Raw genomic sequence first — 19207 nt, 5'->3', positions numbered from 1 at the left:
TTGAAGATTACTACAAAAGGGAAATCTGTTAAAACTCAAGAGAACATGAAGACCACCCACTGACACACCAATTAGCATAGTTTGGAGTTTGGACAACACGTGAAATGCAATTTAATTTTTAGTATGGAAATCCAAGCAATTGTGGCTTTATAAATTACTAGTAAAAGTGTATGCATGGCAATATCAAATGATGATGATAATAGTTAGGAACCAAATGACCTTACTTGTTGAACCATTAACCTATTTAAACAGAAAAATGGACTATGATTAAGACATTAATTTATACTTTTTTGTATTTTATCCATTTCTATTTTTACTAACAATAATTCTTATTTTTCAAACATATTCTTAGTTTAGCCATATTCAAAATTTTCTATAAAATTCATAAAAAATTCTATATTTTTTATTTTTTATTATTTAATTTATGAGATAATAAAAATTACTTATTTACCAAAAGGAAATGCAATTCCAATATATTGTTTGAATATTGGTTTTTAATATTGTGGTCAACTCAATTATATTATATATATATATAATATGTCTTATTTATTTTTATTTATAAATATGTTATTTATTTTGCATTTTTGTACACTTCGTATATAATGAAAATAGTTGAAAAATACTTTTTCTTTATTTCAACTATTATATTTTCTTTTCCTTTTAATAATTTATTATTTTTTAAAATTAAATCAGATCGTGCAAGATTCGGATATCCAACATCTTGATCAGATTCAGATTTGAATTAATATTTATGAGATCCAATCAAATCTTCAAGTTGAATCAAATTCAAATATACCCTTATTCAAATCCGATCTTATCTGTTTGCATCCCTACCAAACCACTTGCCTACAATGACCTACCTAATTAAACCATTGAACCATTTGACATGGTTAGTAGGGTCATGTGTTAGACATTAGTGCTCTTTATATTTTATCCTAAATTTTATCCCATTCTATCATTAATGAAAATAGTTCTCATTAATCATATTTTTTTATATCATAAATATATAATATTATATAATGTACCCAAAATTATCTACAAATTTCTATTTTCTAGAATTTTATGTATTTTATTGTTTAATAAAAACATCCATTTGATATGGGTAGTTGAACCATTAACCCACCACTTGGATGGAAAAACCATTTTTTTCTTTTTCAGTTGATTTTAAATCATGTATTACATTTTCATTATCAATAAAAGTAATTATTATTCTCGCATTTACTTTTGCACGTGGTAGTATCAAATGATGATAATGATGATAATCAGTAACCAAAGGACCTTACTGGTTTTTTTTATCCAAAAAAGGATCTTACTAGTTGAACGGTTAACCTATTTAACCAGAAAAATGGAATATGATTAAGATATTAATTCATTTTTTCTTTATGTTTTAGTTATTTCTATTTTTACTAACAATAATTCTTATTTTCCAAACATGTTTTTGTTTAATATGAAGAATATGTAATATTAATTCATTTTCAAAATTTCTATAAAATTTATAAAAAAAAATCTATATTTTTATTTTTTATTATTTAATTTATGAGATAATAAAAATTACTTATTTACCAAGAGAAAATGCAATTCCAATAGCTTGTTTGAATATTGGTTTTTAATATTGTGGTCAAATCAATTATTTATTTATTATCTATTTATAAATATGTTATTTATATTGTATTTTTGTAAACTTTTTATATGATGGAAATAGTTGAGAAAATACTTATATTTTTGTTTTTTATTTCAACTATTATATTTTTCTTTTTTTAATAATTTATTACTTTTAAAATTAAATTGGATTCGTATCAATATTTATGAGATCTGGTCAAATCTTTGGATTAGATCAGATTTGAATATACCCTAATTTATATTTGATCTGGTCTATGTGCATCCCTACCAAATCACTTGCCTATGATGACCTAGCTAAATAAATTATTGAACCATTTGACATGGTTAGTCGGGTCATGTGTTAAACATTAATGCTATTTATTTTTTATCCTAATTTTTATCCCAATTCTATCATTAATGAAAATAATTCTCATTAATCACACCTTTTTATATGATGAATGTATAATATTGTAAAATGTACCCAAAATTATTGACAAAATTCTATATTTTCTAGAATTTTATGTATTTTATTATTAATAATAACATCCATTTGATATGGATAGTTTATCTACTAACCCACCACTTGGATGGAAAAATCGTTTTGCTTTTTTAGTTGATTTTAAATCATGTATTCCATTTTCATCATCGATAAAAGTAATTTTTATTTTCACATTTATTTTTGTTTAATATGGTGAATATATAACAATAAAATTGTATTGAAATGCTTTATACAAAGCTTATATTTTTCTTTGAGTTTATGTGTGTGTGTGTGTTTAATATTTGTTACTTAGTTATGACATCATAGATTGACCCATTTGATCCGGAATGTTAGATCATTGACCTACCTATTATCTAAATATGGAAATGGTTTCATTTTCAAACTGGTTTAATTTTGTATTTCATTTATGTCATTGATAAAATAATTATTATTTATCATACTTATACATCATAGGTTTGACCTGAAAGGTTGAACCACTAACCCACCCCCTAGATATAGGAAGATGATTTAATTTCAAATCGGTTTTAAGTTGTATGTTTGATGTCCATCATTAATAAAATTATGTCTATTTTATCATAGTTATTTTTTAATATGACAAATATATAATAATAGAAACATGTCCATTTTTTTAAAATTTCTTTTATTTATATTTTTTATATTACTTAATTTATATTATTTATTTATGACATCATGAAATTATCCATTTGACCCAAATCGTTGAACTACTTACCCACCATTTAGATGAAACATATGATTTCATTTCTATATTTATTTTAAAAATATAAAATTTCATTCTATTAATAATTATTGTGTATAAATTTATTAATAGAATTTAATAATGATAAACAAAAGTATAAATGTTGGATTCATTGAGAGAAAATGTGATTTATTTATAACTTAAATGTGAGACTTAGTGAGAGATAATTAAATGTACTTAATGGTATTCTTTTAATTATTTTTTTCTTCCATTTCAATGAAGATGAAATAAGTTCAAGAGGATGGGTATTTCAGTAAAGAAAAGTTCCAGGATCGATTACCTCCTCATTGCACTTTTACAAGTAAGTATATATATGAATTTCTTCCAGTTATGGAAGTTGGAAACGAATACATTCTTTATGAGTATGATGTATTCCAAAATGCTAATGATATCATTTCATTCCACATGACCACGTATGCATGAAAAGATTATTGTTGCAACATGCAAGCAAAAGATCCAAGACGTATTTAGACAACAAAAACCCTTGAGTGGAGTAGGAGCATAATATTACAGCACTATTTTAGCAAGAATTCTGTCGTGTATGGTAACATGTAAAAACATCATCATGTTTTAAAACAGGGTTGTAAGAATGAGTAGAAGTGATACATTTGAGACAAACTATGAATTGGGCCAAGAGGCCAAAATTCTATCATCATCATCATCATCTCCTATACATAAACCCCCCCAACGCCTGCTTATATAACTCCACAAAGGGAGTTGGCCACCACTCGACATTTTTTTCTGTGTTCTCGCTCTCCTTCAAAGGAAAATTCTTCTCGTTGGTGCACTACCGCACTAGACCTGTCTTATACGGCATAATAGCCAGAGGTAGACATCGGATTGCCAAATATTGGGTTACCTGCAGCCTGAAGTTTCCTAAGTTTTGCCTTGTCTAGCTTTTTTCGCCGAACTACTTCTTGAAGCTGGCGATCGTGATCTTTCAGCATCTGGTCCACATTGTCTGATGGAAGCAATAGTGGGCCAGAGTAGTGAATCTTGTGACCCTTGGATCCATAACCCTGCTGAGGGAAAAAAAATAAATCAAAACAAATGAGCTTGAACTTCAGCAGAATACAAATTAATGGAACCTGTTCCGCCATACCATTCTATCAAGTACCATATCTATTTCAACGAATGGATGCAAACAATAAATTCGCATGCACATGAGCTTGTACAATGCAACTTATGCACTTAATCCAAATTCGGACAGGACCAATAAAAAGATCCATAGGATAACCATGTGGATCATTAAACCTAACAAGGAAATCAAGACAATCGAGTCACCCAGCACTATAGATCCCTAAAGGTTGCATTTGGCATTCCTTGTGTTAAGGTCTTGTTTCCTAAAACAAGGAATGCCAAATGCAGCCTAAAATGCTGTCAGAAGTCCTTTTTTATTTGATTGATAATATTGGTGCAATCTGGTTCTTGGCCTAAACAACCCAGAGCAGACAGGTTTGAGCCACCACCTGTCACAATGTTAAACATTTGAGGAACCACCAACCCACCATCCAATTGGCCCACTATGAGCATGTTCAAAAGTAAAAAGGTTTCAATGCTCAGAATGATTACTTGGATGGTTGGGAATGTTAAACCTGTTTGGCTAGCATTACCTACGCATTAAGTAACCTTTTTGCAGCCATTTTTAATCAATTTTTATAGCCAATATTTGTAAATTTCCAATTCTCAAAGATTTTGATAAGAAAGTTTGTAATAACAATTAATTTTGATTCTTACCAGAATTTTTTCCTTGTTGCTGGTCCTCTCATCTTCTTTCTGATGAGAGCCTACAAGAACCTGGGCATGATGTTTCCGATCCTGCTTTCTGTTAGATTCAGAGGCCTCATTGAATGAACCAGGAAGCCTGCTCAGTAGACTTGTCATCTCTGACTGTGAAGGACCAGATTTTTCCCGACGATCATCAGACAACAAGTTCCTTGCTGCTACTAAACTAGACAATGCTGATAAGTCGGACCCATTTGAAACCTTTGGAGCATCATCCAGTCTCCCAACCTTTGCCCAAGCAGAACGGTGAACCAATGGCCCTGAATGTGAAGCTCTCTTATGGAAATGTCCTTGAGCATCTTTTCTCACTTCTTCTGTGGCTTGTGATTGTCTAGGTGGGTCTATTGGAAAGCCAGAAGCAACTTCTTCCTGATGATGGTTGAACATCTCACTCCGACTCTTGGAATTGGACTGACCTTGTCTTTTCTGAAATAACAAAGAAACAACAATGTAAAAGAAAAATGAGACAGTAAAAGAAAAGAGTAACAGTGATTAATCATATTATATAATAAACTAAATAAAAGAATCAATTCTTAAAAATCATTAAGAAAATTGAAATAGTCAATGCATCATTTTTGTCATGTGGAAAACCACAGAAAGGAAGAGAACCAGCTAACTGATGTTCTAGAGCATGATTCCCAGTTTGATAAACCTCAAGCTCTCTAGACCAAAATGAACATGTGCCCAACTCCCAGTTAAAAGACATTAAAAAAGTATATACTGTTTTACTTAATAAGTTGTGTGCACTAATACCCACCAATATGCTTGAAAAGAATATAAAACGAAAAAAAGGAAAAAAAAGAAAAAAGAGAGAGAGAGAGAGAGAGAGAACAGTATAAGCTGGAACTTTGTATACAAAGAGGTTGTGACATTGTAGTTTTACCTGCATTGACAATATCAACTCTGCATTAGCATCAGGTGCTGGAACCGCTCTAGATTCTCTTGGGACTTTCCTTTCTAGGTCAGACCTTTGGCCCTTACCCCATGCTGCTCCTTGCCTATCAGTATCAATAATGAGAAGATAATCAGTATGTCAATTGTCAGAGAAAAAAAATCTTATCTTCAGCTAACACTCCCCAAAAGAACTAAGAAGCACATATGAAGCAGCAGTAAAAAAATAATAATTTATTAGTTCATTGTTAGTTCATCAAGGAAAATAGTCCAACTTATATATAATTGAAACCATTGAAGCTAAAAAAAAAAAAAAACACCTGTGCCAATACATAACTACTTCAAAAGTGACCTAAATAATGCCTAAAATACATAGTGGCTGTTTCATGAAATTGCCATTTTTTCTCCGAGTACATTAATTAATAGCTTGAATGCCTATTAGCCCAGCAAATGACTGCCTAGTGCTGCTATAATAATAAGATCTAACATGAGCATCTTTTGTTCAACCATACCATAAGTAAAATTCAAAAAGAGTAAAAGGTCTCTGCATAGCATGCACAACTAAATGTACATGCTGATCAGTCAACGATACCATAGAAATACTTGTTTGTCTTCTGTCTAAATAACATGAGCAAAGATGAAGTTACAATATTCACCTTCTAGCTTCTTCATCCCGTACTTTTGCATCAAACTCCTTGCTGGGAGGATACTTAGGCAAGCTTGAAGGATCACAAGCAAGTGGCTTCGTTATGAAGAACTGCAAAAAGAGAATGAGTGAATTCAGAAGAGTTCAAGAAAGTCACCACCCAAAATGGAATAATCGAAGGAGTAGCTCTATTGCAACAAATAAAATAGCTGATACCGAAAAAACTTAAATGAAAAAGATTAAAAACAGAATGGAAATTAAAGCAGTCTTTTTTTTTTTTTTTGATCAATGAAATTAAAGCAGTCTCTACATGCAATTTCTTCAAAAGATCAAATATATAGAAGAAATTCCTTAAGATGCTTTTGGATTGTGGCAGAAATGAAAACAAGAGCCAACTCCTGGACCCAATTCATGTTCATATATATATAGGAAAAAGAAAAGGTTTAAACTTCCTACAAGAAGAAACTGCTCTGGAGAGTTAAGGATGCTCATAAAGATCACTTGATGTGAGTGTAGAAATTCCAACTCTGCCATGTGGTTATCCAACTCAATTTTCAGATTAATCTTCATTATTTTCAAAATAATGAAATAAGTTTAAAAAATTAAAAAGTTAACCTCTTTTAACTTAAAAATATAGAATAAATTACATAAACATAAAATACTGAACCTATTAATTTAAATTTTTTTAACCTGTAATGTAAAGCATTTTATTACCATCAAAAGGCCAAAATACAATAGGGTCCTGTACAGCGGAAATTTAAATGTTATATAACCATATATACTTTTCATGTATATGTGTATACATAAATACAAATTATATAAAATTTAATCAGACATTCACACTTGGATCTTAATTGGATTGAATAAGATCAAACACACATCAGATCCAATTAAATAAACAGATCGTCTAAATTTGAAACTATCGGATGAGATACATATGACGACAAGGGCAAAAGCAATATCAATACAATCCCAAAAATCCTTTACAGGAATTACAGGAACCTGAGAAGACCAGCAACCCCTATAAGGACTGAAAGATAAGACAGTTGCCACATCTTCTTGTACCCCTGAGCATGAGCCCCATGTCCTTAACAAAGGTGCCAATTCATGACCTGACACATCTTCCTTGTTTATTCTGCTTCTGGGTTAGGTCAGGTGATCTAAATGGTTTAAATCAAGAGTAGCTCTTATGGAGAACTGTACCCAAAAAGGCTTTAGTAAATTAAACTGCTCAATTTTTTAACCTTCAGATATGAAGACATACATGGAAGAAGGCTTGCGATGACCAGCCTTTTTATACTTCCAGGTCCAAAAATGGCAGTGTCCTAAGTGCTCATTGAGCTGAGAGCCTAGAGGAGACTAAAAGAAATTAATTGCAGCTCTAGGAGAAGCTATCTAAGAAGTCTGACTTGACCTATAAAGATTTCAAGGTCAAATTCAGCAATCTGACAATTTCTCCTCAAACCAATAAAATTTGTGAAATTCGAGAAAATAGGAATAGCCTTTCCCTCCAGACACACTTTGAACCCAACATACTCAAAATCAATCACTGTGATGCTGTGCATTAAGATGTGTAGATTTTACCACATGGAAGATGGTTTAGAAGAGGCAACAGAAGAGATATTTAGAAGAAAGTCAAAGATGCCCTAGTGTCCTTCACTGAATTCTCACAGTACTTCAGCTAAGGAGTTAAAGAGCTAAGCTCTCACCACAGTACAAAATAGGAATCACACCCTCCATGAACTGAATGAGTTACTGGAAGTCTGGAACTGGAAATTCTATTTATCTTTCATCAATCATTGGGGGGAAACCTAGTATAATACGAACAGACTACATACGCTATATCTTAACCAGTGAAGATCAATAAACTTGCTTCTATGAGAGTATAACTAGCTGCATTTCCTCCCCAACCCCAAAAAACCTAAAAAAACACCATTTTCAATCTAAATAGCAGAAACTACCATTGATCCTTGGAGGTTGCCAGTTATTTAACTTACATTCTCCTTCTCAACAATGAAAAGAATAAACTAAAAGAAAAAAAAAAAACCTGAAAAATGTTATTTGGGTAAAAGCATAGACTTCTACTTCGTAGGCCCAGATTCTGAATAACCTCATACCTCACTCTTGAGAGCAGAAGCTGCAGTTCCACGATCTGCAGGATCTATAGAAAGCAATGTCTCCATAAGCCCTAAAGCCGCAGGAGGGAAGTCTTTAAATGTTCCTGCAACACATCTTTCATAAGGTTGTTGTGGTTTGAAAATGGTTGCATGTGGTAATTTTGCTTTTCTCCAATAATCCTCAGATGGTGAACCACAGAGCTTGAAAATCTTATGCAACTGCTCCACCTACAAGTAGAAAATTGCAAACTTAAATCAGATAAAAGCCATTACATGCCAGTACAATGAAACCTACAATGGAAGAAAGAGAAAATATAGGAAATACAAGCAGATGAGAGAAATATAGTCTATTTAATTTGTCTCTTCAGATACATCCGCTAAACTTGGAAAAACAGAGAAGACTAGCATCGCCACTGCAAAAGGATGGCATGCACATTTGAGAAAATACAGTCTATTTAATTTGTCAAAGATTAACTGGGAATCATAAGTCAAAGGAAACAAAAAAGGAAAGGTTTCTGAATAACGTCTGCACAAAGGAAGGCGGCAAGATAATGTGGAGTCATCTTCTCCAGGGCGAACTGCTAAGAAAGGATACTTCAAAAAAGCATTTAAAGTATCACATATATCCAAGCCATCGGCTACCAAGCTTTATTAGTTATAACTAGAAGGGCCAAAAAAACAAGTAATTTTGTAACCTAGCCAAAGCATAGAGGTTCACACAATAAATATCCATACAAAATAGGAAAACATAATGAGGGTTAAATGCAATTCATTTCTTTTGCTTTGCACACGAGGTAAATAATGCTATAGCAGGAGTGTATTAGGTCAATGGGAGTGTTTAGCTTCTAAGCTCTTCCCATATGTCGCTTAAATTATATCCCTGCCATTTATAACTAACTAAAGTTAAAAGCCTAACAATAAAAAGTAACTATGGGCTAAAAGATATAACTTAATCCCTAGCTAGGGACTGAACTGCTGAAGTATATAATTTACATGAATTTATCCACACATTGCATGATCATAAAATAACCATCTTTAGTTTATTGTGATTAGGCTGAAATATTGTCTACATCAACAACTTGTTAAGCAGCCAGGGGCTAAAAGATATAATCTATGAGCATGCCCGCATATTGTTAAGGAGCCATGAGTTTATCCACAGATTGCATTTACATTAAGACGTGTAGTGTAATAAAAGATAAGGGGCTAAGGGCTAAAAGTTATACTTTGCATGAGTTTATCTATGCATTGCATTATCATTACACCACAGATAACAAACATTAAGATGCTTCAATTCTAGTGTTGACAAGCAGGTACCTCTGTCCTTCCAGGCATGATAGGCTTGCCAGCATATAATTCTGCAAGTATGCATCCAGTACTCCACAGATCCACAGCAACTCCATAGTGGGTTGCTCCCAGTAAAAGCTCTGGTGGTCGATACCAAAGAGTGACAACACGGCTTGTCAATGGATGATTTTGATGAGGATCAAAAAAACTTGCCAAGCCAAAGTCTGCAATCTTCAGTATGCCATTATTGTCAATTAGGAGATTTGAACCCTTTATGTCACGATGCAAAATGCTACAACTATGGCAATGATCAAGTCCACGTAAAAGTTGCTGCATGTAGCACTTGATCTGCCACAAAGAGATAACACCTTTAGAGATTGTCTTCATAATACAGCGGCTTAGGGGGTGTTTGCAAATGTGTATGGCTTTGTCATATATTGGCAATCACCCCTTAATATGTTAGGTGGTAAATCGGTAATCCAACAATAAAAGGGCTAAGGGATAAAAGATACAATCTAATAATCACTATGGAGAAACCCATCTTTATTTTTCATTTTGGGTGGGGGAGGGGGACAGTTAATTGTAGCAATATTGATCAACATAAAATATTTAGCAATTAAATACCTGTGGTTCCGTGAACTTCAGACCAGGAAATGAAGCAAGACCTGCAAGATCATGCTCCATATACTCAAAAACAAGATACAAGCTGCAAGACATCCGCGAAGTTACCAATCCTTCCAATTTTATTATATTTGGATGATCAAGCCTACGCAGAATGTGGATTTCCCTAGCCATAAATCGAACACTTTCAGGCTCCAGGTTATCAAATCGTACTTTCTTCAATGCAACAATTTTCCCCTGATCAAGATCCCGAGCCCTGTAAACATTACTATAAGTTCCTTGGCCAATCTGCAAAAAGAGAAAATAATAATAAGAAGCCACGCTGACAGTGATGAAAACCTACCCAAGGAAGCTCACCTAACATCAATGGCATGATGTCAAAAAAAAAGGAGTATACATAAACCCTGTCAACCACAATTATTGATGCATGAATACCAGATAGCAAGAAAAAGATATGTATGGTAACAACAGTGAGACATCTTCATCTTTTCTAAGACTTCAAATAAAAGAATCAAACGGGAGGATTATCAATTCTTGCTATCTTATTTTCAAATAAGAGGATTATGGGCATTTTCAGTCTATGTGATGAGGATTATCACATCTTCATCACAACCTTGAAGCATTTTCTCAATAAGAGGATTATGGGCATTTCTCCCGTTTAAAGATGGGCGTTGTATGATAAAAACGTGGCTAAATTATTTTCTACATCTTCATCTTCATCTTATTTTCAATCAAACGGGAGGAAATGAAAAAACCTTGAAGCATTTTCAATTCAGCCACGTTCATGATGTAGAAAATAATTCAGTATAATCACATAAACTAAAGATGGGCATTGACAATTCAGCCACGTTCATGTGCAAACGAGTTCATTGTTTAAAGCAAAAACTCTCAATGAACAAAACTTAGAAAGCCCATAGAACAAACTCATACTTAGATATGGACCCGTAGAATGTTGAAACAAGGCCATTTTGTCTTTGACTAGCAGAACTGCTTAGGGTGCACATGGACATCCATGTTATCTCTACCTGACCCACAAATCCCAAAATTTCCAATGGCTTATGGGTGTTTAAAATTTACCACAAAACGCCATAATTCCCCAATTTGACGTTCCATATATAAAGCAACCAAAGCATTTCGATGGTAATAATTTGATCGGAGGACAGTAAAGCAAGAGAATGGGAAAATGTCGCGTTTTTTTCTTCACCAGAAGCACCTTCTTCAACAAGGAAATGCTGAACTATCTGATTATTACTGAAACTCGGAGCAGGTGACAAGATTAATCATGCAATAGAAAGAAGCATACCTTATCAAGTTTCTCAAATGACTCTGCCCGCCGTGGTACCCATCCCCTGATAGCTTCTCCAGCGACCGCAGCAAGCCAAGGAGGCCAACCCGCTGCAATCTGCTCCCCTTCCATTGCCTTCGGAATGCTGCCCACAGCCGGCTGTTGAACAACAACATATTCAGCCTTCTCCCTCTTCTTCTCAAAATTCTCCCCATGCAACCGAATCGAACCATTTCCTTGTTTTTCAATCAACGTAACCCTTCCATCCCTACTATCTACTCTATCTTTCCCTCGAAACACTTCCTCTCTCCTGGACGAGGTCGCCCGTGGCACCCGTAAATCCGACGACGCTTTACTCGATAACCTCTCTCTTGGACTCTCTCTACTATCTTCTATAGCAGACGCTTTAAAACAAATGCAGCCCATTGTGCAGAAAAGCAACTTCAAAGCAAGCCTCCTTCACTAACACAGATCACCACAGCCGCGAGCTCGGCTCTCTGCGAAGTCCTCCTCTTCGACATCCATCAAAATCCAGCATTAAAAAGAATCCAACCAAATTACAAGATTCAACCACTCCAGTCCCAAAACCAAATCCTCTAATTCAGAACCAATAAATTGAAAGAAAGTATGCCAAGAATGGCAACTGGATCAGAAATTCAATATCTTGCCTCAGACATTTCTAACGCCAAAACACTGGAAATTCGTAGAAGCAGTAAACAACAAATGAGACGAAATGAAACCCTAGATACTGATCTATGGCTAGGCTTCGGTTATGGTCAAGCTCATCGAAGCCATGATAAAGCTCATCAAGTCCATTAAAGCCATGGATCTAGGGCTCGGATAGATTTCATTAGCAACATTTTATCAAATAAAGAAAACAACTTTCTCTCTCTTCCTCTGCGCGGGTATTTATAATAAGAAAACGGCTTGGGCAGACCCAGACCCAGACCCAGGCAGCCATCCCTTCAGTCAAATACGCTCAAAGCAAATAAATAATAAATAATAAATAATAAATAATTCGAGATAACCCATCACTACGAGACATCCTCTCTCCTCTCTCTAGAATCAAGAGTTGAGCACTTCGCTTTGTTGGCTTTCCATTCTCTTACCTTTATGGATTTCTTCTACCTTTTTCCTTCTCCTGTCTACGAAAAAAAATATCTTTCCGTCTCCTTTATCCTTCAACCATCTCTTCAGTCTTCACAAATACTGTAAACCTGTTCGGTAATAGAATATTCTCATTTATTTATCTGCACAGGTCGTGTAGAACCCTTCCCTACACGATCCAACATTCCATTCAAGCAATAGCTTGGCCATTCCAAATTCCCACCCCCCCCCCACCTTGCCAGGTGTCTAACACCCATCTCGTTTCATTCATTTGCTATATACTTCTCTTGCCATTGCCATGTAATGGGCTTGGTTTAATCTGCTTAACTTGCTAGGTAGCAAAATCTTTGAGCCCATGGTTTCTGAATTTTAGACTTTTTCTCATCTAATGAGTCTTCATTTGACCTACAAACGTGTCAAACAATATCTATGAGATCAGATTCGGATTTAATTTGATTCCATTTTAATTTTTAAAATACAAAAAAAATTAATTATTTTTCAACTTTTTATATAATAAACTAATTCCAATATAAATTTAATATATATATATATTCATATATTCATATATATTTTATAATTTTAAATATAATTATATAAACTACAATTTTAAAAAATAATTAAAGTTCAGTCTACTCAGGGATTCTTAATTTTGTATTAGGTTTTGGGGTTTTATTTATCAATAACTCTACTTATGATTCACTATTCTTTTGAATGAATCATTCATTCCATGAGTGGATTGAACGATAAAAATCTCAAAATTTCATATATTAAAATCAATAAATATTATAATAAAATCAAATTCAAATTATTAATAAAATCATATAAATTCAAATCCGACCCAATTACATAAATATACCATTCCAATAGCCAATATAATCAGATATTAGATCGGACCGTGGATTTTGGGTATCATTTACAGACCCACTTCAACAATAAATGTGGGTCATGTGTTATGGTGGGCCCACTTGGGAACACCTTGGATTTAACCATCCTAGGCAATTAAATCTCAACAAATTACCATAGCCATAGGTGGGGCCAAGGGTGATTGGAGATCGGTTACCCATTTTATGTTTCATTTTACAAAACTGACCGTGTGATCCACTGATGAGATGATTAGTGATTATCCCATCAAGATCAAGTCAATAGGACAAGGATGGACTCATTAAAAACGCCACGGTCTTGCACGTGATAATGTCTCCAAAGGAACTAGTCTATTTTGTCCAGCAATGGAGTACAAAGGCCAAAGAGTTACGGTATTTGATTATAGACTTGACTTCTTTACTCTAGAATCCTCTGCGTTGGTTCCTTTGACCACCAGAGAGTTCAGTCGATCAGATGGCTAGGATCACTGGATCAAATCGAATCCTATATTAAAGGGCTCACCGATGGGGCCCATTTCAATGAACCCTCCTGTCCCCTACATCTTTCCCTTTCTTTCTTTTATATGCATTCTGTTCGATGATTTATGAAGAAAGAATTCAACAAAGTTATTGATGTTACATTTACAGAGAGTCATCATACAGAAAGAACTGTCAGGGGGAGGGGGGGCCTAAAGCCTAAAGCTTTGCTGGGGAGATGAACAGAACTGTAGTAATCTTTTCTTCACGGACTATCCCAGCAGTGCATCCCATGAAGTGAAGTTGCTTGCGTTAAACAATGTTTGGAAGGGAGTGGGGTAAAGGGTCCCACCCTTCACCCTTTATATGGTTACAAACAAATGAGGTGCTGCCTCAAGCACAGTTGCCCATGCCCTTGTGTGATTTTACAGTTATATCCATGAATTTTATGGCATGTCTGCATTTAATGGAGGAAATGGTGGTGGGGTGGGGCTGGGGGCCCATTAAGTCATCAGCCGGTTGGGTCCAATCCAATCTATGGAACTGGGACTGGGGGTTCTACTTTTTAAGTAACACTACTTATTCTACTACCCTTTTAGCTTTATTCGCAGTTAGAATTAGAATCAGAATCTAAATCCTTCATAATTACAGTCGGAATGATCTATTTCTATAGTCTGTTTAATTAGAATGAAAATTGGAATCAGGTAGAATGGAATTTTATTTTTAAAGGAATGAAAAGAAATGATTATTCCTTCAAATAAGAAAATGTCATTTTATCATGAATAAGAATGAGATTTCAATTCTGCTCAATCAAACAGTTAAAATTCCAATTCCAGACCCCTATTTCTATTTCTATGGATCAAACCACTCCGGTCAATTGAAGGGTATAATTGAATTTTAGTCTTCTGGGGTCGCGTTCTCCTTTTTTTTACCTAAAGTCGGGACAGGATTATTTATGGAGGAGGCTACAACGTGGTTTGAATAACTTTTGTGGGGGAGGGGGACTACTAAAGAAGTCTAAGATCACGGATTAATAGAAGACACTGCTTCTATTTTGTCTCCTTTAGGGGATGTGAGTGTTGCTTGGTGTCCCGTGTGGAGCATTTCAAAATCACCTCGATTAGAGGAATCTCTTTGTTTTCCTTGAGGAATCATCTTGATCAGGACAGCTGTAGTGTCTCTGAAGTAGATCACAGGGCCGGTGCAGCCATGCTGGGATTGTGCATTATCAGACCTGTGGAGCAACTGAACAGCCATGCTGGTTTGAATGAGAGGCCCATTCTGATAAAAAAAAATATGAAAAATGGTCAAAAATCGTTCAAACAGTTTGAATGGTTAATCAGCCGATTCAACAGTTTGTTGACCAAAATCAGCGATTTTAAGAAAAAAAAACGATTATGGAGAAAAACGGAACCGGCTGTTGAAAACCATGATAAAAACATAATTGGGCAGAATTTTGGCCCAAGAAGCTCAATTATGTAAACACTGATTTTCCTTTTGGTTGATTTAATAGTTGTTTTTGTTCTAAAATAAATAAAATCATACACATTGCCAAATACTCCATAACTTGGTTTGAGTTTCCCGTTTCATCAATTTACCATCTTTGTTAACTTATTATATTGTTGTAAGTTGAAAGAGGTAGAAGCTCTAAAAATAGATCGAAAAGGATATGTGTCGATGTAGTAAGAAATGATTTAAGCGCTCTTAATATAACGAAGTATAATTGCATATGGCTTTAAAGATAATAGAATAGCGAAATAGGATTCATATAACCTGACACCATATAGTTGGGATAAGACTTGGACGATGAAAATGATAATAGTGTTGTAAGACCCAAAAAGCTTATTGGTTTAGGGGTGTCAATGGACCAGTTTTAGATTGAACCCCATCCAAACCAAAATCAAATTGGACGGATTGGGCATACCAACAAGACATAATGAATTGAACCAGTCCAGACTTAATGAATTTAAATTAGATTGGGTTGGACCTGGTCCATCCATAATGAATTTATATTGGATTGGGTTGGATTGAGGCAATACCCGGTCCATTAATAGACTATAAGAAATTAAGAATATAGGTGTCAATGGATTAGGCTTGAGTTAGAATTAATCTAACTTAAAACATATTTGAACGAATTGAGATGATCCAGACATTAAATTAGACCAGTCCAAAGTGACCCAAAATATTCATTGAATTAGATTGGACCTAATCCATTTATAAAGGACACACATTGGACCAGATCAGGTTAGACCAAATCCAGTCCAATTGACACTCTTAATTGGGTTGATCACTAATTTTACTGGTTTAGGAGACGATTTAGACTTACGTTTAACATGATCGAAGAGAATTAATTCTGATAATTTTGTGGTTGTAAGAATCATTGATGTCAGTTGTCAAGACTCTCCGGATTGGACCAGACTGTTAGACCATTTCATCAACAATAAGCAAAAGAATTTTGAGGTATCTTGACTTGTAAAATTTACCAAAATATATTTGTTTCCACGTAGAAAGGTCGGAGAATGCAGCCTAATCCGGTCAAAATCCAGCTCAAATTAATTCTATTGATAGACTACAGATAGCCGCGTATTCTTCTTTTCTTATTCTTAATTTCCTTGTTTTTTCCTTGGCTGGTCAAGTCAATTTTGGGGTGGGCTTTATTCAATCTGGGTCCAATACGACCTGGCATAGCAGTGGGGCCTTAAAGAGAGTCTTCCTTCCTGATTCGGTGCCAATTTCAACTTGTCCAACATAATCGGAACAAGCAGTTGGTCTGCAGCAAGCAAGAGGGAGGGTTCAGTTCAGTCTTTTCAGTCTGGTTTTCAAGACTGACCCGTTCGTTATATGCAAGCTTTAAATTCAAGCACCTCTGATATAATGTCTAATCCCCTATGGTACCCTTTGTACTAGGCCTGTCAATGATCGGGTTTATCTGACAGACCCGAACCGTTTGAGCCATTTATAATGGATTTGGTTCTATGAATCATTCCAATAAGTCGGTTTCAGTCTAATTTTTTCTGTCCCAATTATTTTTGGTCCCAGATCGGTTTTGGCTGTCCCAAACCGGCTAGACCTGAATCAATTATATATATATACTTATCATATTTTACATATTTTGTATAAGTATTTTGTATATCTAAGATTGTAATTTTAGGCATGTTTAAACCCTGAAACCCTTTTCATTTTCCCATTCATCCTGTTTATTGGTAATATATTATTGAATATTTTTTTTATTTATCAAAAAATATAGGTCTTAAGTATTAGGAAAATTCTCGATCGGTACCTGTATTTTAGACCGAATGCTAATTTAATACCCAAACTTTAAAATGCAATAATCTAATATTCAAACTTTTATTTTGCGATAATCTAATATTTACTATTAATAGACCATCAATTATGTATATCACGTGATTTCATAAGCGATTTAAGATTTTTTGAAATGTCAAAATTACCTTTAATTACTGTTCATCGTCTTCTTTCTCAACAAATAAAACAGACCCCAAACTCTCTGTACAGGACAGCTCGGATGTACTACCAGTAAAACCCTCCATCCAATTGTGACTACGGAAACAGTCACCACCAGCTCCCCGGTCACCCTCACAACGATACCGCCGGTGGCAGCAGCGGGAAGCGAGTGAATCGCTGACTGTCGGCAGTATCCCAGACTCCCAGTCTGAAACCAATAAAAGGGAAGCAACGAAAAGAGTCTAGAGTCTTGCCTCTTCAGATTTTTCAATTTTCCTAGAGTCTAGAGTCTAGACTATTTAGCATAAGCTGGTTTTCCATTGCAATATGTGTTCTTCCTTCCGAGTTCTGACAATTCAGCTGCGAAATTTCTGAGTTTTGATCCTCAAAATATCCGCTTTGTTTCCCCTGTCTCTCGTTGCTTCTTCCTTCCGAGTGAGTCGCTGATTGTCGACCAAATCAGGTCGTCAGCGGAGTGAGTCCTGAGTGCGAGGGAGCTGGAGGAGATCGTCGAGAGGAAGAAGCTTTAACTGTGGGCAACCCTTGCAATAAATTCTTGGTGAGGAAATCTGGGGTCCTGCAGTTCTTGAAGAAGGGATGTTTCAACAACTTCTCTGCGGTGGGTCTCTTTTTGATGGATCTTGATTTAGACAAGCTTTGGCCATCTCTTTCAAATTCTTTGAGAACTTACTCGTCTTCCGTGTTCTGCCCGTAGTCTTGATGAGATTTGGAGGGAGGAAGATGAGAGAGTGGAGGTCCACCATGAGCAAGCTCTAATGTCGTAATCCCAGATGACCAAATATCAGCCTTGAAGCTATACAATAAGGTGTTCCAGCCACATCATTGAATTTCATGGACGACGGACTGGGTTCGTAGATTGACGCAGACACCGAAGTCGGCGAGTTTAATAGACCCACCTGAAGCATCCAGAATGTTCCCAGCCTTGATGTCTCGATGGAGCTGGCCTTGATCATGGAGGTACATGAGAGTGTTGAGGGTTTCTCTCAGAACGATAGCTATGCAGGGCTTCGGCAAGCCATCAGGGAAAGACGAAGAGATGATGGATTGAAGAGACCCACCAGACATGAAGGGCATGACCACCCAGAGATGACGATTGACGATTGACGATTGACGATCGACTGTGAACAAACAATGGGCTCTAAGGATGTTCTGAATTGCATTTGTTTGGCCCATCGGGGAGTTTATAAAGGGAGAGGGGAGAGAGAGTGAGGAGAGAGGAGACGGTGAATAGGGGACACTGTCGGTCTGATTTTACCGGATGGGTACTTTTGTCTTTTTAGTATGTTATTTGATTACTGATTAACCCGAGTATTAGATTGTGACAAAATAAAAATTTGAATACTAGATTATTGCATTTTAAAATTTGGATATTAAATTGACACTCGACCTAAAATACAGAGAATAACAATGAAGAATTTTTAAGGTTTTTTTGTTTAACCGGGTCCAATAGAATTACCCAATTATCCGATTATTAAATGATTCGGTATTCAATTTTGAAATAATAAAACTGATCGAATCTGATTCAATTCCGGTACTATCAATTTTAACAATCGGTTGGGAACGATTCTATCCTATCCCGAATAAGACTGGACCATTAATAGCCCTACTTTACATAAGATATATAGTAATTTTTAAGTTTTAAGCCCATACAAATAAAACAAATGCGGTCTGCAGGTGACAGTTCTGTCACTCACAACTAGGCCACCAACCCATTAATTCCCATACAGGAAGCTACGATAAGCAGCTGAATATATAGCTGACTTTCTCTAAATTTCAACCTCATTTAGGTGACGTAT

General features: G+C 35.1%; 1 protein-coding gene, 1 long non-coding RNA gene and 1 other non-coding gene across 5 annotated transcripts; 2 read left to right on the top strand and 1 right to left on the bottom strand.

Annotated features, from left to right (window-relative positions):
• Positions 1-3321: 3321 nt before the first annotated feature.
• On the bottom strand, positions 3322-12569 carry LOC148875893 (putative serine/threonine-protein kinase At1g54610). Of its 3 annotated transcripts, none has more exons than XM_088965661.1 (8): positions 11503-12569; positions 10203-10487; positions 9609-9926; positions 8295-8522; positions 6188-6288; positions 5524-5638; positions 4593-5066; positions 3322-3877 (listed from the first exon to the last, which is right to left on the bottom strand). In XM_088965661.1, the coding sequence occupies exons 1-8, from the start codon at positions 11908-11910 to the stop codon at positions 3662-3664; spliced, it is 2145 nt and encodes a 714-aa protein (XP_088821787.1). In that variant the 5' UTR covers positions 11911-12569; the 3' UTR covers positions 3322-3661. The 3 variants fall into 3 exon arrangements, with proteins under 3 accessions (XP_088821787.1, XP_088821788.1, XP_088821789.1); XM_088965662.1 differs by having other exon boundaries at positions 3322-3874; positions 11503-12372; XM_088965663.1 differs by having other exon boundaries at positions 9609-9809; positions 11503-12364.
• LOC148875894 (U6 spliceosomal RNA) lies at positions 8653-8752 on the top strand. Its single transcript, XR_016106315.1, has one exon. It is a non-coding gene; the product is annotated as a U6 spliceosomal RNA (small nuclear RNA).
• Positions 12570-17874: 5305 nt separating the features above from the next.
• LOC148875892 (uncharacterized) lies at positions 17875-18744 on the top strand. Its single transcript, XR_016105530.1, has 2 exons — positions 17875-18009; positions 18106-18744. It is a non-coding gene; the product is annotated as an uncharacterized LOC148875892 (long non-coding RNA).
• Positions 18745-19207: the final 463 nt, after the last annotated feature.

The sequence above is a fragment of the Nelumbo lutea genome, chromosome 1, assembly GCF_056320005.1.
Source record: "Nelumbo lutea isolate HS-2025 chromosome 1, American lotus-T2T, whole genome shotgun sequence".
Taxonomy (NCBI): domain Eukaryota; kingdom Viridiplantae; phylum Streptophyta; class Magnoliopsida; order Proteales; family Nelumbonaceae; genus Nelumbo; species Nelumbo lutea.
This window is presented reverse-complemented; position numbering and strand designations above follow the sequence as displayed.